The 27,075-nt window shown below is 43.4% G+C and overlaps 1 protein-coding gene and 1 long non-coding RNA gene across 2 annotated transcripts in view; one reads left to right on the top strand and one right to left on the bottom strand.

Annotated features, from left to right (window-relative positions):
- ttyh2 (tweety family member 2) overlaps positions 1–27,075 on the top strand; it is a 150,534-nt gene that overhangs the window by 93,942 nt on the left and 29,517 nt on the right. Inside the window, exons 5-6 of the mRNA XM_085963608.1 lie at positions 14,459–14,554; positions 22,209–22,281. Of these exons, the coding sequence (XP_085819734.1) occupies positions 14,459–14,554; positions 22,209–22,281 (169 nt within the window). The remainder of the gene's footprint in view (positions 1–14,458; positions 14,555–22,208; positions 22,282–27,075) is intronic.
- Positions 16,610–27,075, bottom strand: part of LOC147102796 (uncharacterized) — a 45,998-nt gene continuing 35,532 nt past the window's right edge. Inside the window, exon 3 of the long non-coding RNA XR_015073113.1 lies at positions 16,610–16,835. This is a non-coding gene — a long non-coding RNA (uncharacterized LOC147102796). The remainder of the gene's footprint in view (positions 16,836–27,075) is intronic.

Below are 27,075 nucleotides of genomic sequence, written 5' to 3'. Positions count from 1 at the left end.
ACCATCAAGAATATTAATCTTACTGAAATAATAACACTATCAAGTTTTTTTTTTATGAAGCAGTTATTTCTGATTAAGTGGTAGTACAGGTTGAGCGTCCTGAATCCAGCAACCTCTGGACCGAGGCTGAGCTGGTTTTCGTGTTTTTCTGGACTTCGGAATGTGTTTCTGATGTCCGAAGTCCGGAAATATCGCAACCTGGGCTCGGGCGTTTCCGGACTTTGGACACCAGGAACACGTTCTGAGTCTGGAAATGCCTGGGCCCAGGTTGCGGTTTGACAGGGTGTCTAGATTCCAGAATATTTTACGGATTCTGGATGACCCTGCCACCAATCATCCCGGAGTCCGGATTCCGGAACTCCGGATTTTGGACGCGCAACCTGTATTAGATGCAAGACACTTAGACATGGCCACCTTTGGTGCCGTAAATTTCTGTGATTCTATGACTTCATATGGAAGCTACAGGTTAAATTAACTAATAGTTCAGTGTATTGGGTAACTGCTATCGTGTACTCCATGGCTATGGAATAAAATTGTTCTTCAGCTGTCTTGTAGTTTGAATAGTGGTAGTTTTGCAGCAATGACACTCTTCATCTTGCCATTAAAACTGGCCATCTGTGATGCTTTGTACTGCTTTGTGATCTTTAAATAAACTCCACTCATGGAGGATATACCTCCCATAAATGAGGCATTTATGAGTTAAATATTTTTGTGGACATGACATACAGATAGGTTAATTTAGACTCACGGAAAGCTGTATGGATGACATAATAGTCCTGCACTCGGTCATTTGTGCCACATTTTTTTCATATAGAGGAAGGAAATTGACCAGTTTATAATGTCTAACTGTTTAGATGGGAGGGGCGTAATTGAATTCTGTAATAGGTTTGGTGTATAGAACTTGGGTTGTGTTGCAAAATAATGCAATCTGATTTAACTATTTGCGTGGTCTCTTATGGCTGTCACATGTATTCCTTCCTACCTTACACCCTCTCTTCTGAAGCTACATTCCTTGGAAAGCCTCAGCCCTTGCCTGCCATTTACTTCTGAAGCTGTCAGCTGTGAAGCTGTCAAACACTGACATTCTCTGTAGTTTGATGAGGTCTTGAATTCAAGACCTCATCAAACCTCTTTCTTTTGTAGAAATGAGATGGTTGCTGCATTGGAGAATGCAACAGCCATCTGTCATCTCTACCGCAGAGGTGCGAGACTCTCCGCATACCCACCGATTGAAGCCTGCAGGAAGAAACAAAGGTAAGTACACTTTTTCTAAGACTTTCCACTTAGCTCAGATACTCGCCTCCCCACACTTGCACCCATCACTTACCTCCACAGCACACTTTTGGACCCCTCCGACCCCCCAGACCCGCTACTCGCTTCGGTGACCCTGGTGGGGTTCGGAGCCTTTGGAAAGCCCGCATTTGTGTGGGCAAAATGGTGATGAGCCTATTTTCTGCCTGTTAACTACCCGTTAACAGGCAGTTAAGTGGCTTTAATCCCTTCCCGCCTCCAAGGAGACGGACCCAGCGTGGGATGGCTACCTGCCTCCTGGTAAGATGGCATGGAAGTGGTTTGGGCACCCACCCCCAAATTCTGCTGTATTCCCGGCAGTCCCGCCTCCCCAGGGATGGCAAAATCACCCCCTTGGTGTAAGTGGGATGGCAGCATAGGAAAACAAAATTGGAGCATCATGCTGGGCATGGGTATTTGTTTGGAATCCACTGTGGTGTTTGGGTAGATCTAGAAACTGCAGGGTGAGGGGGAACTGGTGGTTCTGTCACTCCACGCATTCCTAGGTTGGGAAAGTATACAAGAGAAGGGATTGTGAGTAAATGCACAAAAGGGGTACCCCTACATTTTTGTTACTTTTCCAGCTCTGGATGCAGTCTCAATTATTTATTTGGACTACCATTATTTCCACAGGTATTGTGACCATATTTTCAGTGGGAGAGGCACGGTCAGGGTTTGATATACTCGACATGCGAGTTTCTGTCCTCTGGTGCTAGAGCCTGAGAGGATAGTGAGATTTTTATGGGGAGGAGCGGAAAGGATACTTGGGAGAGGTGTATAATGGGCAACCGATCCGATATTGCCCGTTTCACACTATCAGCGAAAGTTAAAATTGCCCCCTGTAGCTCTGGTTACCTCTTGGCATTCTGTTCAGAAAGTTGGAGGTGGGAACATCATCAGAAGATGTTGAATACTGTCACCTTTTGACCACAGTCCTTCAACATACACTTGGTGGTGTGGTATCTTATAGATTCTGAGTGGAGTGAGATGTACGTGTAGAATTTGAGTTCATGTTCTGCAGTAGATGGAGGTAACATAACTAGACTCCATGGTTTTCTTTCCCCCCCCCCCCCCCCCCCAAGTCCTCTCTTGGAGGTGGTGGGGCAGGGGAGAAGCAGATCACCAGTGTGGTGGAGATGAATGTGGAGTAGAGAGATGTGCACTTGGAGCTGTTCCTGGCTGCAAAGGATCACTTCAGTAGTTAGATATTTGCACCGGATCGAATATACAGGAGACTTTCGTTTATCCGGAGGTTAAATGTCCGGAAATCTCTCTCCACCGGCAAAATTCAGGAGTCGGTTCAGATAAGTTTTTTTTTCTTTTCGTTGCTTTTTTTCTGCAGTCGTGACTCTGCAAGGTCTAGCTGAAGCTGTTGCTTAGCTACAGAGATGCTTGCAAGCTACGCCGACTGTTTTGAAGCTGTTGCTAAGCAACAGGGTTTGTTGCTTCACACGGAGCTCAGAAGCTCCGTATGTTTTAACATTAGCGCTGGTTTCTACGGCAGTTTTGATGGGACGGCACCAGCTCGGTCCCGTCAGTGCCGGATACCAGAAAGTTTCCTGTAGTGGGGTTCTGGATGTATCAGGTAGTCAGTTTGGGATATGTGGAACTTGTTAGTTAATAATGGTCATGATTTTAGCTTTATGAAACAATCTGCCAGTTTTCCTTCCTAGAATCTGTGTCATTAAATGTGTTTGAGTAGAAATCCAACGAATTGGTATCCTAACTGTAGCCAGATGATTAGTATGAGCAGTCTCGCTAAGCTAGCATCAGCAGTTCCAAGTACTTTTCGTTTTAGATTACCTTTAACTTTGTTCAAATCTCAATAGAGTTATTCGAGTGGAAGTAATGCGTTTTAGCCAATTGGGGCAGGCTGCGAAAGCGGCCGGGGGTGGTTGTGGGGGGAGGAGCGAAAGAGCTGACACCAAGATAGAATTTAAATGAGAACGTGTGTGCATGCAATTCAATTGCTTTTTCTCCCACTGCATTCTTTTATATTTGCCTGAGCAATAGTGTGAGCAAATGTTGTAAGTGGTTAGAGTTTGCGTCCTGTTCAGGATTGCAAGTCTGATTTTTCTTGGGTTGTTTGTCACTCGCGTTCAATTGCACTGGAGCGATTGAAGTCTATCATTAGCTAGTATAGAGTTGTGAAATGGTCCATTTGGGTGTGTGTGGCGAGGGGGTGGCAGGCGGTGGTTACAAGGAAGGAAAGTGTTGGCAAAGAAAATAACAGAATGTGAGGAGCTGATTGCATTTGATTTTTTGCTGACTGATCATGGAGCAATTGATGGCAGTTTACAGCAGTCTTTCACCAGACCATCTGATAAATCAGGAAACCATGGGGGTGATGATGATGCCTGCAGGGAAAAAGAGAAGTATTTGAAGAGAAGATTAGCTGAAATGGTGATGTGGTTTCTTATATGTTCTATTCTATTTGTATTCTGAGAAGGATTTTTTTCTCTTGCTAATCCTGGTGTGTTCACATTAAAAGGCTTTTACTATGTTTGGGATCATTTCTTAGTATTTACTTGATCATTGACATCACAGATTTACAGAAATGCTTTTGCAGAAAGGCGCAGCTGAGGAAAATCAGAATTTTTCAAACAACCAATTCCTTATGGTGTAGTGTCAGTTTTTTGGCTGCAACACCACAGTCTGAGCAACAAGCTAACGAGGGCAAAATTAGGATAATAGAGATTTTGAACTACAGCAGAGCGCTTTCCTGTTGCTTTTCTGATTCAAAGCTCTTCTTTCTTCTCTGGCCATCTTCCCTCCCCCATCCCCATTCAGAAATGCAGATGTACAGTCGTTCTGTACGATGGTCTGCTCAGCGTTATGTGGAACTTATGGATCTTTGGTATATCTTCCTGATGGCCCCCGGAGTGAAGTGAAATGATCATGTTGATTCCTGAACGATCGGGTCTGTTGTGACAGGAATTGAGAGATATTCTGTTGCAGTTTGTAATATTCTCTACATTATATTTTATTAGGAGCTTCTAGCTTTCCAAAACTAACAATTTTAAAATTTCCTTCTGTGATTCTGAGAGCGCTGATTTGTGTTTTTCTGCTTGGGAGAAGGTGCAAAGTAAACATCCTATTTGGCTTGGGAATTACTGCATCCATGAAGCTTAAATACTGTGACTTTGGACTTTTCTTCTCTGGTGTGCCTAATTACTTTTGGGGAAGTATGTATTGCTGTGGACCAGGATGTATAACAGAAGTTTTCTCACTGTACAAGATGATTTTGCAGACGATTGTCTGCATCAGCTGATCTGGCAATTAGTCAGATAAAGTGCAGAGGACAAACAACCAGTTGTTTGTGTTCTTTCTGTACAGTACAATGTTATCTCAGAGCTTCAACAGTGGGATTTTAACAACCTATTCCTACAGTTTGTGGCATTGAAATCTATTTTGATTGACTACTTCGATCAATTATGCACAAAACCTGGCTACATTCCCTAGTACAAGCCGGGATCAAAGGGAAGAGAGAGAGAGAGAGAGAGCGAGAAGTGAGATTAGCAGCATATGTTTTTCAGTTCCCTCTCACTGTACTGCTATATGGGCCAGAGGTTGGAGCGATTTTGTGAAGCTTCTTTCTCAGAGTAGAAACATAGAATCTTACAACACAGAAGGAGAAGGAGGCTATTCAGCCCACCATACTTGTGCCGGCTCTTTGAAAGAGCTATCCAATTAGTCCCACACCCCCACCCGCCTGCTGTTTTTCCATAGCCATGCAAATTTTTCGTATTCAAGTATGTAACCAGTCATGTGGTCCAAGTACCCTGCAGGGGACTGCTGGAGCTTCAGGGCTTTTGTTCTTTAGGAACTGTTTTAAAATACTGTCTTAAAAATATGTATATATCAAGTATTTTATTGTATTCATTCGGGTCATTGATTGATTTTGCTCCTGCATTATCTCTGTCCCTCAATAAAATTGAATTAGTTTTAGCCTGAGCCAAATGGCCTATCAGCATGTTGATGCATTCTGCCAATTCAAGGACATCAGGCGTGCACAGTGTATAGCCAGCACCATATCTGCTGTATACGCCAATAATCCACCTAGACACAATGAAACCAGTAGATGTGAATATCGGGCAGCTGATCCACAACGCCAGTTATATGCCCAGGTGGCAAGTTGAAAATGTAACCCATTGTATCCTAGATACTTATCATAAAATCATAGAAATTTATGGCACAGTAGGAGGCCATTTGGCCCATCATATCTGTGCCGGCCAAAAAAGAGCCATCCAGCCTAATCCCGCTTTCCAACTCTTGGTCCGTAGCCCCATAGGTTGCGACACTTAGAGCGCGTATCCAAGTACCAAATGCGGTGAGGATTTCTGCCTCTTCCACACTTTCAGGCAGTGAGTTCCAGACGCCCACCACCCTCTGTGGGGGGAAAAAAAATTCTCCTCAACTCCCCTCTAATCCTTCTACCAATTACTTCAAATCTATGCCCCCTGGTTATTGACCCCTCTACTAAGGGAAATAGGCCCTTCTTATCCACTCTATGTAGGCCCCTCATAATTTTATACACCTCAATCAAATCTCCCCTCCACCTCCTCTGTTCCAAAGAAAACAACCCCAGCCTCTCCAATCTTTCCTCATAGCTAAAATTCTCTACTCTTGGCAACATCCTCGTAAATCTCCTCTGTACCCTCTCTAGTGCAATCACATCTTTTCTGTAATGTGGTGACCAGAACTGTACACAGTACTCTAGCTGTGGCCTAACTAGTGTTTTATATAGTTCTAGTGTAGCCTCCCTGGTCTTATATTCTATGCCTCGGCTAATAAAGGCAAGTATCCCGTATGCCTTTTTAACCACCTTATCTACCTGTCCTGCTACCTTCGGGGATCTGTGGACATGCACTCCAAGATCTCTCTCTTCCTCTACACTTCTTACTATCTTACCATTTATTGTGTATTCCCTTGCCTTGCTTGCCCTCCCAAATGCATTATCTCACACTTCCCTGACTTGAATTCCATTTGCTACTTTTCTGCCCACCTGATCAGTCCATTGATATCTTCCTGCAGTCTACAGCTTTCTTCCTCACTATCAACCACATGGTCAATTTTTGGATCATCTCCAAACTTCTTAATCATGCCTGCTGCATTTAAGTCTAAATCTATATATACACGCACACACGCACATGCGCACACACACACGCCTTCCAGTTGCAAAAACACCCATCAGCCATTACCCTTTGGTTCCTGCCACTGAGCCATTTTTGGTTCTAACTTGCCACTTTCCCTTGATCCCATGAGCTTTTACTGTTTTGACCAGTCTGCCATGTGGGACCTTGTCAAAAGCCTTGCTGAAATTAATGTAGATTACAACATCCTACTACACCATTAACCAGAAACTTAACTGGACCAGCCACACAAATACTGTGGCAACAAGAGCAGGTCAGAGGCTAGGTATTCTGCGGCGAGTGTCTCACCTCCTGACTCCCCAAAGCCTTTCCACCATCTACAAGGCACAGGTAAGGAGTGTGATGCAATACACTCGACTTGCCTGGATGAGTGCAGCTCCAACAACACTCAAGAAGCTCGACACCATCCAGGACAAAGCAGCCCGCTTGATTGGCACCCCATCCACCACCTTAAATATTCACTCCCTCCACCACTGGCCTACCATGGCTGTAGTGTGTACCATCTACAAGATGCACTGCAGCAACTCGCCAACACTTCTTCAGCAGCACCTCCCAAACCCGCGACCTCTTCCACCTAGAAAGACAAGGGCAGCAGGTGCATGGGAACACCACCACCTCCAAGTCACACACCATCCTGATTTAGAAGTATATCGCCGATCCTTCATCGTCGCTAGGTCAAAATCCTGGAACTCCCTCCCTAACAGCACTGTGGGAGTATCACCACCACACGGACTGCAACGGTTCAAGAAGGCAGCTCACCACCACCTTCTCAAGGGCAAATAGGGATGGGCAATAAATGCTGGCATTGCCAGCGACACCCTGATCCAATAAACAAATAAAAAAAATAAAAAAAATGCTCTACCCTCATCGACTCTCCTCAAAAAAATTCAATCACATTAGTCAAACACGACCTTCCCTTAACAAATCCATGCTGACTGTCCTTGATTAATCCGTGCCTTTTGAAATGACGATTTATACTGCCCCTCAGAATTTTTTCCAATAATTTGCCCACCACCGGGGCTAGGCTGACTGGCCTGTAATTACTCGGTCTATCCCGTACTCCCTTTTTAAACAATGGTACAAAATGAAGCTTCAGTTCTTTTTTGTTCAGCACCAGTTTATAAAGTGCTTTGAAGTAGCCCAAATTATAATGCTGTTTACAGCCCATTGTTTTTTGTTTAGTAAGTTTGCCCCCACTCTACCTTGATTTAATGTTGGGGACGCTATGATGGCTCTGACATTGCTGGCACAGTGGAGCTATTCCACAGGCCACCTTCCATGCGTTTCAGTTAGCTGCTGGGTCTCTGGCATGAGTTTCTTCTTCTTCTCGGGATGTGTGTGTCTCTGGCAAGGCTGGCATTTTTTTGCCCATTCCTAGTTGCCCTTCTTGTTGAAACGCTATAGTTCTTAGTACCATTTTAAAACAACTGAGTGGCTTGCCAGACCACTTAAGAGGGCAGTTAAGAGCCAAGCATGTTGGTTTGGGACTGGAGTCCATATAGGCCAGACCGGATAAGGATGGCAGCTTTCCTTCCCTAAAGGACATTAGTGAACTAGTTGGATTTTTATGACAATCCCACAGCTTCAGGGTCACTTTTTACTGAAACCAACTTTTTTATTCTAGAATTTTTAAACCGAATTCAAATTCTCAAACTGCCATGGTGGGATTTGAACTTGCATTCTCTGGATTACTACACTAACGTACCTTGTTTCGTCCCTGGGGCTGGGTCTCTGGTGGTGCTCGTCATTTCCTGCTGACAAAATTCTCCATCCAGGCCTTGGTATCTTCCCTTAATGTGGAAAGGTACTATAGATTGTGGTGTATGTGCCTTTAAGAGCCCCTGTGTACTGTAATGCCGGTAGTGGCCACTCGGGCTATATAAGCCTGTATAGTGTCTTGTATCTTTTAGTTCACCGCCAGACTTTGTTCAGTAAACACCTGTAAACCAACTCCTGCATTCCGTGTCTCCATTAACACACGGATACAACAGTGGCGACGAATTGGAAACGGACTTACCTGCAATTCAGCAGCACCTCAAGGAGATCGATTCCTCAGACGAAGGTCGAAGAAAAAAAAAAAAGAAAAAACTGTGGTTTCACCAGCTAGCCGGGCTGGTGGCAGGTACTGCAATAATCCTTCCTGGGCGGCGGGCTGGGGCTCGATCGGCTGGCTCTGCAGCGGGGCCGAGCAGCAGAGACGGAGGGTAGAGCACGCGGGAGACGGCCAGCGCTGCAAAGCAGGTCGGCGTTCGGACCAAGCAGAGGGAGGGAAAAGTCCCAGAGAGTCCGGCGGGAACGAGTCTCCAACTATTAAAAAATATCTGTATAAATAAAAACCGCGGAGAACAGCGTTGTCGGCAGCAGCGGGAAAGCGCAGGAGGCGCCATTTTTTCTCGGCAGGGAAGAAAGGAAAGCGCGGGAGGCGCCATTTTTTTTTCAGGATGCCTAAGACTGGCAATATTACTGCTTTCGATAGTGATGTAGAGGATTGGACCACATATGTGGAAAGAGTGGAGGTATATTGCACAGCGAATGAAATAGAGGATGATAAAAAGGCATCGGTACTTCTAAATCTAATGGGCGCAAGGACATACGGGCTGTTACGAAACTTAATCACTCCAGCCAAACCGATGGACAAGAATTTAAAGGAGATTGTTGATACCCTACAGGAGCACTTAAACCCAACACCGCTGCTGATAGCGGAACAATTCAAATTCTTCAGGAGGAATCAGCACAAGAATGAAAGTAACGCTGATTACCTCACCGAATTAAGGAAACTGTCAAAGCACTGCCAATTCGGGGCAGGACTGGCAGATTCTCTTCGAGACAAATTCGTCTGCGGTCTCCTAAGTGAAGGAACACAGAAAAGGCTACTTTCTGAGAAAGATTTGACACTGGACAAGGCTTTCAGTGTGGCTGTATCATACGAAGCAGCAGCAAGAGGAGCTGCAGAGATACAGCAAAAGCCACAGGACTTCGACACCCATGAAATGACACGGGGTTTCGAGAGATGTTATCGCTGCGGCAGATCTACCCATGACCAGAGGGACTGCTGGTTCAAGGACAAAGCATGCAGGCAATGCGGAAAGATGGGACACATTGCACGTGTATGCCGATCTGGAAACAAAAAATCCACTGACAGAAAAAAAATCAATAAGGAAAAGTACAGAAAGGTACAAATGATGACGGACAGTAGCTCCGAAGACCAGAAGAGCGATAGCGACTCCGGAAACAAGAGACTAAGCTGTCTCAAATTACATAATGTAATTGCCAAAGAAGATTACCAGACCATTTGGGTTACCCTCACGATAGCGGGGTCCCCCGTTAAAATGGAGCTAGATACAGGATCAGCTCTGACCGTCATAAGTCGACGGGATTACGAGCGGCTATTTCCGCATATACCTTTGAAAGACACATCCATTATCTTGAAAACATATACGGGGCAGAAAGTATACCCCAGAGGGAAAATAAGGGTGCCTGTTGTATACAACGGCAAGGAAATACAGAAATTGTATTTATACGTTCTGCAAGATGGTGGTCCACCGCTGTTGGGACGTGAATGGATCAGGAAGATACGTTTAGACTGGCACTCCATTCAGGCACTGACGGTGACCAGTAAGAAAAAAAATGATGATGACGTCATACCTGAACGATTAAAAGACATCTTGGCCAACGCCAAAGAAGTGTTCCAACAGGAACTAGGAACCTTGAAAGGCGTCACCGCCTCAATAAAAGTGGAAGATGCGGCAATTCCCAAGTTTTTTAAGGCAAGGCCGGTGCCATACGCAATTCGTCCAGCAGTCGAGGCAGAGCTGGAGAATTTGGAAAAGGCAGGCGTGTTATCCAAGATAGATTGGAGCGAGTGGGCAACACCCATCGTCCCGGTCATGAAGAAAACGTCGAATAATGATAAATCTGAAGAACTGAGAAAAATTCGCATCTGTGGGGACTTCAAGGTGACTGTAAACCCGGTCCTTCCGAGGATAGAAGATATTTTCGCCTCACTATCCGGAGGGAAACGTTTCACCAAAATTGACTTGGCACAGGCATATCTACAGATGGAGGTTGAAGAGGCCTCTAAAAAGTATCTCACGATAAACACACACAAAGGCCTGTACCAGTACAATCGACTGGTTTTCGGAGTAGCATCAGCTCCAGCTATCTGGCAAAGAGCTATGGAGCAAGTCCTGCAAGGGATTCCGGGGACTCAATGCTACCTAGATGACATCCTTGTAACAGGAGAAAACGACAACGAGCACCTTGCCAATTTGGAGCAGGTGCTCACTAGGCTGAGAGAACGGGGCCTACGAGCAAATCGCCCCAAGTGCGAATTTTTCCAGAAACAAATATCATATTGTGGCCACATAATTAACGAAGAAGGGTTGCATAAGTCACCTGAAAAAATTGAAGCGGTCATAAAAGCCCCAGCACCTGAAAATGTCTCACAATTAAGGTTGTTCCTGGGATTGATAAATTACTATCATAAATTTTTACCGAACTTGTCAACTGTTCTGCACCCTCTTAACGAACTGCTACAAACGGGAGTAATTTGGAAATGGAGCGAAGACTGTAAACGTGCCTTCCATAAATGCAAAGGCTTGATCACGTCCAAGGAAGTTTTGGCTCATTACAACCCATCACTGCCAATCAGACTGGCGTGCGATGCATTCCCTTACGGCGTAGGAGCGGTATTATCGCATAGATTCCCTGATGGCTCGGAGCGGCCGATAGCTTTTGCGTCACGCTCATTGAACTCAGCTGAGCGTAACTATGCCCAGATCGACAGGGAAGCACTCGGCCTGGTATGGGGAGTGAAGAAATTCAACCATTACCTACACGGACAAAAATTTACCTTGTTGACTGACCATCAACCCCTCGTCTCCATATTCAACCCTAAAAAGGGCGTTCCCATTATGACAGCGCAAAGGCTACAGAGGTGGTCCCTTTTCCTAATGGCACACCAATATGACATAGAATACAAAGGATCAAAACAGCATGGAAATGCTGACGGTTTATCGCGCCTACCGTTGTCAACGGTAGAAGAGGCACCTACAGTGGACCCAGTGGAGATGTTCCACTCAACCATAGTGGAATGTCTACCAGTAACAAATTCTACCATTGAAAAGGAAACGAGAAATGACCCGACTCTCTCACGAGTCTACGATTTAACGTTGAAAGGATGGCCAGCACATGGCGAACCACTATTGCCAGCATTCTCGCAAAGAAAACAGCTGTCAGTGTGCCGAGGAACCTTGATGTGTGGATCCAGAGTGGTGATTCCACCCAAACTCCAGGATAAAGTGCTAAAGGAGCTTCACGAGGGGCACCTGGGTGGAGTGAAAATGAAGAACCTAGCCAGAGCGTTTGTGTGATGGCCAGGTATCGATGGAGACATCGAAGAAATGACCAAGAGCTGTCTAGGATGCCAGAAGGTCCAAAACGCCCCACCACAAGCCCCTCTACATCCATGGGAGTGGCCCTCATCTCCATGGCAAAGGGTGCACATCGACTTTGCTGGTCCATTTATGGACTCAATGTTCTTAATCGTGGTTGATGCACACTCCAAGTGGCCGGAGGTAATAAAGATGTCCTCCACCACCACGGAAAAAACCATCACAGTATTAAGGACCATATTTGCCAGGAATGGGCTGCCTGAACAGATCTGTTCTGATAATGGACTGCAATTTGTGTCTGAAGAATTCAGGAAGTTCTTAAAAAAAACAAAAAAAAACAATGGGGTTAAGCACTACACGTCCGCCCCATACCATCCCGCCACCAATGGATTGGCTGAAAGGTTTGTCCAGACCTTCAAGAAGGCCATAAAGGCCATGGGTAATGAAGACATAAATCTACAGCATAAGGTAGATAAGTTCTTGTTTGCATACAGGAATGCAACACGTGGTTACAAACCAAACTCCCGCCATGATGTTTTTCAATAGAAGACTAAGATGCCGGCTGGATTTGATCAAGCCAAACATCAGAAGGGACGTAGAGAACCGGCAATTTCAAGGCATGAATGAAAGGCCAACTAGAACCTTCCAGATAGGTTAACCATTTTTGGCCCGGGACTACCGTACCGAGAAATGGCAGCCTGGAACTATTTGCACACGACTAGGACCGCTGATGTATACCGTGGACATTGGAGAAAGCATAATAAGGCGCCATGCTGACCAGATCATAGAGTCATCCGAAAAGGGACAACCTACACCACAATCTATACGCCTAATGATGAAGCAGAGATACCCATAGTATCTACCTCCGATCCGGTGATACCGAAACCAGATGAACCCGACACTGGCATTCAAGCCGAATCGACCTTGCCAAAAGAACCTACTACACCACCGAAAACTACTACACCACCGAGGTGTTATCCAGACCGAGTCAGGAAGCCTCCAGAGAGACTGACTTATAATTGATTAACTGCAGCAAATGTGTAGATTATTGTTCTTGTAAACATGTTAATTAATGATTACTTAAAATGTTATGTACTGGTTGTCTAAAAGGGGAGGAATTGTGGTGTATGTGCCTTTTAAGAGCCCCTGTGTACTGTAATGCCGGTAATGGCCACTCGGGCTATATAAGCCTGTATAGTGTCTTGTATCTTTTAGTTCACCTCCAGACTTTGTTCAGTAAACGCCTGTAAACCAACTCCTGCATTCCGTGTCTCCAATAACACACGGATACAACACAGATAACTGTGCGATACAGTTGCACCTGGGATTCCGTTAGCAGAAGGGGAAGTAAGAGTTTGTGGCATCACTTGAGTATTTTGGGTGCGAGGAAATGGTGGGGCTGCAGCTCTCGTGGCATAGTTTGCAAGGTGACTTGGTCATGGGCCATGATCCCATAATCTCCAAAATTGCAGGTTATGTGACATTGCCCAGTTGATGCTGAATTATAGCTGGCTTTAATGCCTGGTTCGGATCCACAGAACTTATTTTAGTCTGCCTGGATGCCTTTTGTTTATGACAGATTAATTGAACAGATGATGTGGAAGGAGTCTGGTTGAGAGGAATGGAGGGAATATTGTCAACTTCACAAGAATCAGTACACTGAGGCAGGATAATTATAATGAAAATCGCCTCTAAAATATTTAAGATGTGAATCTTGTTGAAATATTCAAGGACTGCATTATCATCCTAAAGAAGCTTGAAGAAATCTCCCCAAGAGACTGGATCTGAAGGTATGCAGCATCTCCGCAGTCATGCAGTCCATTGTTATCAATGTAACACAATAGCAAAATACTGCGGATGCTGGAAATCCGAAATAACAACAGAAAACGCTGGAAAAACTCAGCAGGCCAGGGCAGCATCCATGGAGAGAGAAACCAAGTTAACGTTTCAGGTCGATGACCTTTCGTCAGAACTGGGAAATAAAGCAGGAAAAGGAATAGATTGTGAAGCAAGTTAGGGGCTGGGAAAAGGGGGAGGGGATGAAAGAACAACAGGGAAGGTCAGTGATGGGATAGAAAGCAGGAGAGATTAAGAGATATTCAAGGCAAGCGGAGGTGGTAATGGGACAGGTAAAGGAACAAAGGATGGCTCTAGATGAGGTGTGGATTGCGCTGGCAGAATGAAGGACAGCTGCCAATGTAATACTGTTGAAGTGTCAGCTTGGCTCAGTTGTAGCACTTTCCCCTCTGATGCAAACGTTTGTGGTTCAAGCCTCACGCCAGAACTACACATAATCGAGACGATCACTTCAGTATTGTACTGACGGAGTTCTGCATTATTGGAGCTACTGCCTTTTGGATGAGACATTAAGTCGAAGCCCCATCTGTCTGTTCAGGTTGCCAGAAAAAAATCCTAAGGGCAAGGAGTTCTTCCAGTGTCCTTGAGCAACACCAAAACAGATTAACTGGTAAAGCTTGAACAGGTATCTTACACAGATTTAACCAGGCCCTCAATAATTTTTAAGCATTTGAAAAGATTGTTAGTGTCTCACCTTCTTAAAAGTTTCATTTGAAGCATTTTACCTTCATGCATTTGACTTTCTCACTGTAACTATCGTTCCAGGTGGCTGTCATATCTTCTGCTCCTCATTATTGACTTGGTTATTTGTCTGGTGGCATTCCTGGGTCTGGCCAAACGATCCAGGTGGCTTCTCATGATGTGAGTATCATATTAATTATTAGGTTATAGAATGCATAACCCTTTGTAGATTGATGCAGATGAAGGAACTTGAAGTAAGTTTTTGGTGAAGGTTAACTTTTATTTAAAAAAAACAAACACTTTAGCTTTGAAGCAGGCTAACACTGATGCTTTCTTGACGGGGCCTCCATTTTAAAGATGGAGAAGCTACAGCTTCTCATTTCACCCACCTGCAGTCTCGCCCAGTTTTACAGGATGCCTGTAGGACAGTGGTGGTGAGCTCTCGATGACCTCTTAACTTCAGCCGTTGGGATGAGCTAAGGCAGATATGTTGAAGCATCTCGAACAGTTTTTTTGTAGCTGAAATACTTTAGATGGCTACGTCTTCAAAAAAAAATGATGCTCAGCCACACACCCGAGCAAGGTGTTAGGTTTGAGTCTTAGACTCTGCTGAATTAGCCAATCTAATCGGGGCAGTGGGGCACTATAATTAACCATCAAGTTAAATGCCAGTTTCATGGGCACTTACACCTGGTGAAAAGTAGTATAGGGTTATCAAATTACCTTATCATCATTGAGAACTAATTGAAGAAGTTTTATTTATGAAAGTGTGCAGAATGAAGACAACCCCTTAAATTGCTAGGATTAGGCAAAAGGGACCTAAACTCTTAGTTGTCGCGAGCTGGTAGGCTTTTCTTAATCTTGAAAAATAATATTTTTAAATGGAATATATTTTGGCAAGGCAAAAAGTTGTATAAAGTAGTTTGTGTTGGAATTTTGTTCTCTAATTAACCCATGAAATGCTGTGACATAATTATAGCACATAGTTTGCATTTTACCTAATATTTGTTGCATGAGAGATGAGAAGAGAAATATTGTAGAAGTACTAGAAACAATTAATGGGAATAAAATCATGGAAAGCCCAGTATACACTGCCCATGAGTGAGGCTGCAGCACCATTTTACAGAATTACCTTTTCAGTCTCCTTTACAAGCTACACAAGTTATCATTAACTTCAGTGTTGTATGTAGAACAAAAATAGGGTGCTACGTTCTATTTTGAAGTATCTATTTACTTTTTATATTGGCAGTAATGGGGGTTTTATGGAAACGGTATGTCACATGTTTTCCTGTAAATGTAACTGAGCAGCCTAATGTTGTAACTTATGCTATGCAAATGGGGAACTTGCTTTTATGTGGGAACACTGTCCCTTCACCAGGATCAGCTTAGTACTGTATAAATGAAAAGAGAAGGGTTGCTGGAAATCTGAAATAAAACAGAAAATGGTGGAAATATAAAGCTGGTCAGTCAGCATTAATAAATGGAAAAAGACACAGGTTATGATGTTTTGGGTGTGTCCTCTTCAAAATACCTTATTTCAGAATCAGCTTAATTTTGCTTGGAGGTCATGCGAGATAAATGCTGATCTTATCTATTTGCCTTCAATGAAAACAACAGTCATAATTGTAGTATTGGTTACAATCGTCATCCAGACAGAACTTTTTAGAGTTTTTACATTGGATTACATAGGATACACAACACAGAAAGAGGCCATTCGGCCCAACCAGTCCATGCCAGCGTTTATGCTCCACTCTAGCCTCCTCCCGTCTTTCCTCATCCAACTCTACCAGCATAACCCTCTATTCCCTTCTCCCTCATATGCTTATCTAGCCTCCCCTTCATATTGGTGCAGCTTTAGTTCGAATTCTGGGAGGCTTATGTCAGTGAGTGAGTTGGCGCTCTTTCCCTCCCTCCCACCCACCCCGTAATGAAACTGAAATATTTGGTTGCAAATGACCTCCCATTTGTCTAATTCAGAAATAAAGTTTTAATGCATTCAGAGGTTTGACAGTCTCTCCTCTTTACTCAATTTTCCAGCATAAGGGCTATGGTTAAACATTAGTTGCATTTGCAGGCATCTACCACGACCACTTCCCACTCAGAAATAGCTATTGATTTTCCGTTCTGACCTCTGACCAATTGCAGCTGGTATAAAATCTAATTGCCAGTGTTTTAGTTAATAATTGAAATAACAGGAAAAATTTGGAGTGTGCTGCAGTATACGATTGCAATCAGTTTAAAGCATTTAAATGTTTATTTTATTCCAGTTTATATTTGTAATGTACTGGATTTTCTGATTTGAAAGTCATGGAAACACAAGGAGCTAGCTAAAATTGTGCACTGTGCTGAAACTATTTGTCTTGTGATTGTTTTCTTTGCAACAACCCTGTCTTCCTCAGCAGTTTGTTTGCCCGACTGACTTCTGCATTATGTCGGCTTTCACGTTTCACATCCCTGCCTCCTAAAACAAAGAAAAAGAATAGCATAAAATCATTCAGATGCACTAAGTAGCTTTGAAATGACTAAACTCTGTACTGTACTCATTGAGGTTGGTTATGATTGCTGTGCAGACTGGACTCTCTCCCCTTTCTCCTCATGCCCTCGCCCTCCTTTCGCATCCCAATCTTTAAAATTAGTTTTCCCGATCAAGAAGTTCCAGGTCAGTTGTCACAGGTTAGATGCAACCTTTACGCATCATACTTTACCACAAGATGACGATTCAAATAAATAACTTCAGGACTTTTCGGAATTTAAAATCCACTTCATTTTTTTTTTTTTTAAATATATAGTTTGGCATCAAAATTTATCAATTTCAACACAACAAAAAATCTGATGTTGACTAAATTGTTTTCAGGCTGAAAGTGATGGGCAGTACTGATAAGTCGCAAAATATTGTTAACTGCGGCTTAATCTAAGAATCAAAGGAATCATTTGGAAAGGAAATTAAAATTGGGTAGTTACGTGTACAGCGAAACCAGCATGAAATAACTCTTGGTTATAAATTAGAGCTGCTGCAAAACAGCTCGAGTATTAAATGGTATCCCACTGCTGCCCGTACAAAGCATAGACATGGTTTGGGGTGCATTCATGTGTGAAGAGGTTCAGCTGGCTAATTTAATGCCCCCATTTTCATCTGGGTAGGAGCACTTGATCATGACAGCAGCCTAATGCTTGTTAACACATTTTAAAACATTATTTGTGTAAAGCTTTTAGAGCTGAAGTTTTTTTAATAAGAAAACTCAATTTAATGGAAAGCATTATTTTTGCCATCCTATTTCTCTTGTGTGTCACTGGGCCTTTCACACTATGTAGCCTTCAGGGCAAGTGAGAAACCCAGACTAACACTTATTGCTGTTTCTGACAGACCACTAAAGACGCTTTCACGTTACTATAATGCAGCTAATGGCAAATGGACTGTTCTCTCACTGTCTATGCTTGGAGATGTAAAGAGCCTGACCACCTCCTGATCCCTTTTTGAGGGATCTTGTGAGCTGTCATCGGACCGCTCCCTGCTTCTGGTCTTCTAAATGCATGGTGCTGGTTTAGTACATCTTGCAGCATGACGTCAATAGTGTCATACTGTCACCAGTGTGAAATTTGCTAATTGCAAATACTAAGATGAAAACTGAAACCGGTAATATAATTACACTGTGACTGTGCACAGGAACTGCATCTCCATGTTGCCAATCAGTGTATTATGAGTGGTGCTTGGTGAAAAAATAAATGGAAGGAGGCAGTGCCACCAGGAGGTTGGTATCGTGCTGCTCTCTCCAAGCAGGAGTTTATTACAGCACAGGGTAAAAGCTTCTCAAGTGCATGGCAACGGGCCAGCTGGCTTTGCCTTTGATTTTCTTTCTTTCTTTTGCATAGTGGTGTAGAGCTTAGTGGCGTAGAGAGACGCCACTGAGCAGTGGGGAACTGAGCCTCCGTCCCCTGCTGCTGTGGGACTGAGCCTTGGAACACAATTTCACTATCCAACGCGATGTAAATATTTCAACAATAGAGTTTTTCTTGTGTTTAGTTGCAATTCCCCATGGAGATGCTGTCTTTTATTATTATACACACACAAGTACTAGAGTGTGAGAATTGTAGAGGTTTTGTTGCAGCACCCTAAAAATTTCAGAGAATTTGCTTTTCCAATGCTCATTTCAGAAACTACAAATAACAAGAGCATGTTCTTGGGCAGTAATGGCTTGAGATGAAAAATGAGAACAGAGGTTTTATCAGAATTGTTCAGACCTAGTTGTGCTGCTTATTTTAAGTGAATCAGGACTATCTGCAAAAATAAAGCTGATCACCGAGAACAGAAGCTCTCTTCTGATATCTGTCTTTTTAAACCGCTGCCTCTTTTTGACCTGTCTGCAAATCATTATTCTTTAAGGTTCCTAACAAAACTGACTTGTTCACTAAATCACATTTTTGCTTCTCTTATGGCATGATTTTTTTTTGTGTGGGCAAGAGGAAGAATCATGTCCTTGGATAACCTGAACAATATGATTATTATCCTAATCTACCTTTCATATCTGCTGTTCATGGTATTCTGGTTTTACCCATCACTGGAAAATAATTGGAATTTGAATCAAATAGTTTGCAACATTTACATTTGAATCACTGACTTTGGATCCAGTTGATTTTATTGCAGATAATGTGTTGCAGTTTTTCCAATTTCGAACAGCTGCAATATCTGATTTCAACAAAGGAAGCCTCAGACACAAAAGTAAAATACTGCGGCTGCTGGAAATCTGAAATAAAAACAGAAAATGCTGGAAATACTCAGCCGGGCAGGCAGCGTCTAACGTTTCAGGTCGACGACCTTTCATCAGAGGAAGCCTCCGAGTGGTTTTCTACTGGGATCAGCCAGTTGGACTGCAGTGGTCTTTATTGATTTTTTTTTTATTATTCGTTCATGGGATGTGGGCATCACTGGCAAGGCTAGTAATTATTGCCCATCCCTAGTTGCCCTTGAGGTACTGGCAGTTCCTACGATACGGGATTAAAAGCAGGAGTTTGATATCGTACTAACTAACTGTTGTTTGAATCGTACAAGGTATCACTGAAACAGGCTCTGTTTGAGGGAAAATTAAGATTTGAGTGGGAAAGGATGAAGGTGTCTGAATTTTCTGTTAAGAATCAGAACTTTGTTCATCAAATTAAGACTCTTATCTTCTATCCAAATAAATCTTGGGTAATTGGCCAGTTTTGGACATTGTTGTGGACTGTAACTACGTGTGTGTCAGCTGTGGCTCAGTTGGTAGCACACTCGCCTCTGAGTCAGAAGGTTGTGGGTTCAAGTCCCACTCCAGGGACTTGTGCACCTAAAGCTAGGCGGACACTCCAGTGCAGTGCTGAGGGAGGGCTGCACTTTCGGAGGTGTCGTCTTTCAGATGAGACATTAAACCGAGGCCCTGTCTGCGCTCTCAGGTGGACGTAAAAGATCCCATGGCACTATTTCGAAGAAGAGCAGGGGAGTTATCCCTGGTATCCTGGCCAATATTTATCCCTCAATCAAAAACAGGTTATCTGGTCATTATCGCATTGCTGTTTGTGGGAGCTTGCTGTGCACAAATTGGCTACGCGTTTCTCACATTACAGCAGTGACTACACTTTAAAAATACCTCATTGGCTGTAAAGTGCTTTGAGACGTCCAGTGGCTGAGAAAGGCGCTATATAAATGCAAGTCTTTCTTTGTATTATTTTCCCATGTTTATGCTTAAACTATTTAACTGTAATTAAGATAATATTCTGTGAACCTCTGGTCTGTGCTAATTGTTATTTTGAAAAGAGTTTAGAAGCACCGTTTGAGACTACGTTAAATCCAGTAATTGAACTACAATAAATCCAAATTAATGGAAGTCGGATAATTTAGTTCCCTGGGTACAGGTCCAGGCTTTGTTCAACATAAATAACCTGGCTACTGATCTTCATTTCCATTTCAATTCAGACTAATGTACAGCTGGGCTTTGTGCGGTGGGCAGCAATTTTGCAGTACCCATGTACAGCCATCACATTGGGAAGTCACTGAAAGTCTGTTTCATCCAAAAGCCTGTTTAAGAAATACAGGAAACTTTTTTTATCCAGCACCGATGGGACCGGCGTGGTGCCGGTTGATCAAAAAGTCCGGATTACAGAGAGGTATACTTACTAAGGTACGAGAGCCCCGTACACGGCCACAGGTGCAGGAGCCCCGGTTACACGGCACTTGTGCAGGAGTCCCGGTTACACGGCCATAGATCCAAGAGTCCCTGTTGCACGGCAACAGGTGCAGGAACCCCGGTTACACGGCCACAGATCCAGGAACCCCGGTTACATGGCCACTAATATAAAGTAAAACTTACCTGAACCTACTACTGAATTTTGCCGGTTAAGAGAGATTTCCGGTTATTTAAGTGCCGGTTAAAAGAGAGTTTCCTGTACATACTAAAGAGGATACTTTGATGATAGCAAAATACTGCAGATGTTGGAAATCCGAAATAACAACAGAAAATGCTGGAAAAACTCAGCAGGTCAGGCAACATCCGTGGACAGAAATTTGAGTTGACGTTTCGGGTCGAACCCTTCAAAACTGGAAAGAAAAGAAAGATCGGAGGCAGGGCTGCGATCGGACAAAAGAATAAAAGAAACAAAAGAAGTAAAAAAGAGACAATAAAAGGTGTTAGAAGCTAGACGAGATGGTAATAGGCTGAGATTGGGTGTAAAGTGTACTGGCAGGGCAAGGGATAGCTGCCAGGTGTGAGAGCGAAACAAAAGGAATGGGGGGGGGAAGGAGTGGAAATATTACAAGAAAAAATGTAATAGGGGCTGAGGTTATGATCTGAAATTGTTGAACTCGATATTGAGTCCGGAAGGCTGCAGAGTGCCTAATCAGAAGAGGAGGTGCTGTTCCTCGAGTTCCTTTGATTCCTGTATGTCCTGATCCTATTGTTTTTCAACAATTTATACCGTGGATAACTTGCTGGGCATTTTTGTTTCTGTATATAATCTTATTTGTAAACAAATCTAAATAGTTTTAGCCTTATGCATTGGTCTGCTGATTTACCACTTCTTGGCATATTGTAGTGTTTACCACTTTTTGGGCATCCCATGTGGTCTTTATATATTCTGGTTAAGGGTACTTATTAGTCCTGTGACTCATTGCATCCATAAAACAATGAACTTTAGTTTATAGGATATTTGTTTGTTTATGGAAACAGCTACTGTGCAATCGTTGCAGAAAACCCAAATGGTAATGTGTGCCTCCAGTTGGTGAAGCTGTACGGTGGTCAGGGAAGGGAGCCCTCACAGAATTTGTTTCCCCCTCTGAAGCCAATTGTAATGTCCTTCTTGCCAACTCTGCTGATATTCGAAAGTTCGAACCTGTGATGTTCCTGCCCTGTGTGAGGTACAGCTTCTCACTTACAAACTCACTGAGCTATCTGGGGAGCACTCAGCAGATTACCTGTGGAATATTTTCTATAATCCAGAAAAATCATCTGCTCTGCGACATACAGATCAACATTACACTATTGAACTGGAATAAATGGATAAGTGCATGGGGAAAGTCCATGAGAAGGAGAGTAAGTGATTAGCTCTTTCAGAGAGCCAGCACAGGAGTGAAGGGCTGAATGGCCATTGTATGTTCTGTAAAATTTGATTCTAAGGCAGAAGCCTGCTAATGCACAAATTTGTGCTGTATAAAAATTAATTTGATTACAAAATTAAACATATGGAAACTGACTTCAATTCTTTGTTAACCTGTCCTAAAGCATCTAAGAGCTAAATCTAAAGTCAAATCCTTAGCAATGCCATTGTTCTATTTGAAATTCATTATATTTATATGTTTCTTTACTTTTTCCAGAATGATTGTCAGTGGTGTCCTGACTCTAATCCTTAGTTGGGGGTCCCTGGGTCTGGATACCTCAGCAGCTGTGGTAAGTGTTAGAATGATCCCATTTATAACATTTTCTGCTTTATGTGCAATCAATTTCCATTAAGTGAATAACTGATTCATTAGAAAATTGTACTTGTAAAGCATCACCAATGCATATCAAAACTAAGAGTTTAGGTATTAGTGCATTGTGTGGGTTTTTTTGGTATAAAGGCTTTTGAAGCCACTTGCCGTGACGCAGGGTGTTAAGCTTGGGAGTCCTGTGGCAGATGAACGACTTGGATTTGTGTAGCACTGTTACCATTCTCAGAACATTAAAAATCACTGCAGAACAAACAAACTGCCTTGAAAGGGCAGTCACTGTTGTTATGTAGCCAATCACGGCTCTCAATTTGCACCAAAAAAGGTCCCAAAAACAATAAGTGAGACAGACCAGTTAATCTGTTTATGATGGTGGTTGTGGGAAAAGAATGTTGGTCAGGTCAGGTCTTCCTCCTGTTAGTAGTGCCAAGGGATTTTTTCTGCCCGCCTAAACACCTCATGCAAAAGATGGCACCTCCAACAATGCAGCATTCCCTCGGGGAAGGCGGGGCAATTAAAATAAAGTGTCTTCTCTTTCGCCTCCACCACACTCCCCGCCCCCCTCCTCAAAACACACGCACGCATACATTTTTAATTACTTATTCCTCTGCAGAAAGTGCAGGCATATAATTCCGCCTCCCTCCTCCCCCCCCCCCCCCCCCCCCCCGCCTCTTCCTCTCTGGAGCAGACCACCAGGAGCTGCACAAAAGCTGATTGTGGTTGCTTTCTCATTTTTGGCTTTCCGCCCCACCTATAGTAAAGTGCCTTGTCTCCTCTGCACCTTCAAAATAGTGTAACCACACTTCAGCAAGCTGTACGTGGCAAATCAAAGAACATTTATTCGCCTCCTTGTTCCCAAGCCTCCGCAAAATACTGTGAATCAGCAGTGAACTCAATGTGCAGAAGCTCTCACTGGCACTGAAAATGGCTGGTTATTTGTCTCTGTTTGTTGCTCTAATTATTGCTTTATAAATGAATTTGACAACCATTCAGACTGAATTGCATCGAGTGGACCTGCATTTCTTTCGCAGAGTAGCACAGATGTGAAATTTAAATCCTCAAAACAAAATGCACTTTAGATAAATCTAGTTCAGTCCCTTTCAGCCGATGCTTCGTTCTAATTTAAGTACGTCTGTGGTGAAGGCTTTAAATAGTAGAGATTTTAGTGCCATATACCAAGTGGAATGGGGTGGGTGGAAATGATACTTCAGTGCAGAAATTGCCAGGCTAAACACAGGCCACAGATCAAACCCAGGGCTGTCCTGGTCTTGCATGGTTCAGGTTGTTTAGTTTTAAGGCAGAATTTTACTGCTCTAGGTTTTCCTTTTTTGTTGTTGAAAAAAACGATAAAGCCAAGCCAGCAGTAAGTTATCAAAGGTGGCATCAACGTCCCCAGGCTCGAGAGGGGGGAAAATTGACCCAAGTTGCAGACTCCTGATCGCTATCCAGTAACCTCTGCTGGAATTTCATGCTTGTCCACGGCCGATGAGGATTTAATTTGACTGTGACGCTCTCGACCAACTTGCTGGCACCCACTGTCTAGCCGCAAATGGAGAACGACTACTGGGGCGAAATACCACTGTGCCTTTGGAACTGTACTCCGTGCCTGGAGGAGAGGAGTGGAGAAGCGGTCACCGGCATTTATTGACGTGACGATCTGGTACCCCATTCGGAAACTTTGAGCTTTATTGGGATCTATTTCAGGAATCGACAGTACTACAGCAACAACAACAACTTGTATTTATATAGAGCCTTTAGCGTAGTGAAACATCCCAAGGCGCTTCACAGGAACGTTATCGAACAAAATTTGGCACCAAGCCACAAAGGAAATATTAGGGCAGATGAAAAGAGGTAGGTTTTAAGGAGCACCTTAAAGGAGGGAAGAGTGGTAGGGAGGAGGAGAGGTTTAGGGAGGGAATTGCAGAGTTTAGGGCCTAGGACAGCTGAAGGCATAGCCGCCAGTGGTGGAACGATTAAAATCGGGGTTGCGCAAGAGGCCAGAATTGGAGGAGCGCAGATATTTCGGAGGGTTATAGGGCTGGAGGAGGTTACAGAGATCGGGAGGGGGCGAGGCCCTGGAGCGATTTGAAAATGGGGATAAGAATTTTAAAATCAAGGCGTTGCTTAACCGAGAGCCGATGTAAGTCAGCGAGCGCAGGGGTGATGGGTGAACGGGACTTGGTGCGAGTCAGCACACGGGCAGCAGAGTTTTGCGATACTGCAGGTCCTGACTCGAGGAGAGAGCAGACACACTGCAGCCAAAATAATTAGTGGTAAAAGACCACCTGACTTAGACTACAAACTAATAAATCCAGTAAGGAATTCAGGAGAAATTTCTTTACTCAGAGTGGTGAGAATGCGGAACTCGCTACCGCATGGAGTAGTTGAGGCAAATAGCATTGATGCATTTAAGGGGAAGCCAGATATGTACACGAGGGCGAAAGGAATAAAAGGGATATGTTGATGGGGTGAGATGAAGTAAAGTGGGAGGAGCCTCGTGTGGAGCACAAACACCGACCTGGACCTGTTGGGCCGAATGGCCTGTTTCTGTGCTGTAAATACTATGTAACTGCTGGGAGCAGGAGCTGCATTTCAAATCTGATAGTTCTACCTGCGATTTATTTTTACATATATACATATATTTGGTTTATCATCATTAGCATGTTTTTTTAATCATTTAGAGCACACCTTACTTATCTGTGGCTTTGTATTAGTTGTGGGAATGGAAGGATAGCCCAATTTGAAGCAACTAACTCACCCAGGCTCTGATAGGCTGAGTCAGAAGACGGAGCTACCCTGCCCCCTATAGTCGGCCACCAATCGAGAGACTTTTGGACCCGGCCCCCTAAGATGTAGTAGCATCAGTGGCATCCTTTCCCACCAGGCCCCAGGCTCAATAGTTGCCTCTCGTCTGCCCACCTCCCTGGTTCCTGATGCTGCTTTTGTCTGCTGCCTGAGTTGCTACCTGCTCGTGGATGTAGCGTGGCCAAGCATCTAAGCCTCCATATTGCTGTCTCTCGTTGCCCACAGTATGAAGATGAAGAGTGGGAGAGCTCAATACGGAAAAATAAGAAGGGATAAAGAAAAGCAGAGGAGCAGGGGAGAGAGACAGGACAGGTAGAAGGAGGAGGGAGATTGAATTGAATGCAGAGGCACATTGGCCTGGATTTTCCGGTAGTAATGACGATGGACTATTGGCGTTCGGCGTCATTACCTCTCTGAAACTGACCGTAAATTCAGGATTTAGCACATGCGCAGATAAATGCAGAAATCCTGAAGTTGCGGTCAGTCATTCCATGCTCCGCCACAGGCTGTGCTGTGGACCCCGCCCCCTATAGCCAGCTATCAGTGGAACTGGTGAAAATTTAAGCTTTGCCGCGCTAATGTCGCTGTTAAACACCCAATAAAATATTAAACCTTGTTGAAATAGGTGTAACTAGGGTTTTATCAGCCTATTGACTGCTAAACGACTGTTCTGGCCCTGAAAAATGAATTTTATATTTATGGAATATCAAAATTCTCCATTATGATTAAAAATTACTAGATTAAAAAAAAAAGTTTGTTCATAATATTTCACCTTTTCCCTTAACCCCATGTGTATGTCCCAATCTTTATTTTGCTCTCTAACATTTTTTAAAAAGTGCAAATAATCAGTGCTTTTTATTTCCTGGTTTGCTGCCTGTGAGAATTCTTCAGTGATTGGTTGCTTCACACAGCTTGATGACATCACTGCTGTTCACTGGCGTTCCGCTTTTGACAGCGCTACAGTCAATTTCAAATCAAGGAAGCTAAAGTTCTCGCCACCGAGATCGCGCAATTTCTGTGGGCAGCTTTCTTCAAGGGTCAGTGACGACTGCCATCGCTTCGCCGCTGACCGCAAATTACGGGCCAGAGAGAGAGTGACAAGCTCTGCGGGTGTGGACTCTGCAGTGGAAACTTCATTCCTTTTGGGGTTTTTTTCTCAAAGTTTAGAAGAGTGAGCATTTGTGATGTTGAAATGCCACTTGCAACTACCAATTTTCTTGTAAATGTACAGTCAATTTCTATCTGAAGCGTGATGTATTCAAGTAGGGCAGGATTTGCAATTTCAAGTTGGACAGAGATGCCACGTTTGACTTTTATTTTGAAACTTTTGTAGCCTTTGACATCTGAAAAAATCAGCAGTGATTGTTTCAACAGTTTGATATGACAAAGCCAAGATGATGTATAAGCAGCAGTGTGCATGAAATTTCCTTCAAGTTTCCCTAGTGATGTTCTCGCTTATCTGGTGTTAATTAAAAAAATATTTTTCCAAGTCTTGCAAGTTAGAACTTGCCCACAATTTACCATTTAACAGTGAATGGAAGTTCTGCCCTTCAACAGCATTCACCATAGTTTTTAGTGTTTGTTTTTGCATATTTCTGGGGTGTATCTTTTATCATGTAGTCTCAAATGACATTCAGGGACAAGTATTATATTTAAGATTGGAAATCCGTAGAAGATTAAAGGGCTAATTGAGAGGCACTGTACATTACACAACTACATAGAAACTACATAAATACTGAAAACCAGATGAACAACCTAAATTCTGGCTAAAGGTGAAGAATTTTGTTCATTTATATTCCCAGTTCACTTAATTAGGTGTACGCATTTTTCTTTTACATAAGTGGGCACTCAGCTGAATGCACTGCACTGCAGACAGCAGATCTAAGCCAAGGTTCTATAGTGGTGAAGCAGTGTTTGTTAAATTGTGGATTTATTCCAGATCCTTTTGTTA

This window comes from Somniosus microcephalus, chromosome 21, assembly GCF_052327205.1.
Source record: "Somniosus microcephalus isolate GS21.2 chromosome 21, FLI_Smic_1.0, whole genome shotgun sequence".
Classification (NCBI taxonomy): domain Eukaryota; kingdom Metazoa; phylum Chordata; class Chondrichthyes; order Squaliformes; family Somniosidae; genus Somniosus; species Somniosus microcephalus.
The sequence above is the reverse complement of the archived record's forward strand: the minus strand, read 5'-3'. Positions and strand labels throughout refer to the sequence as shown.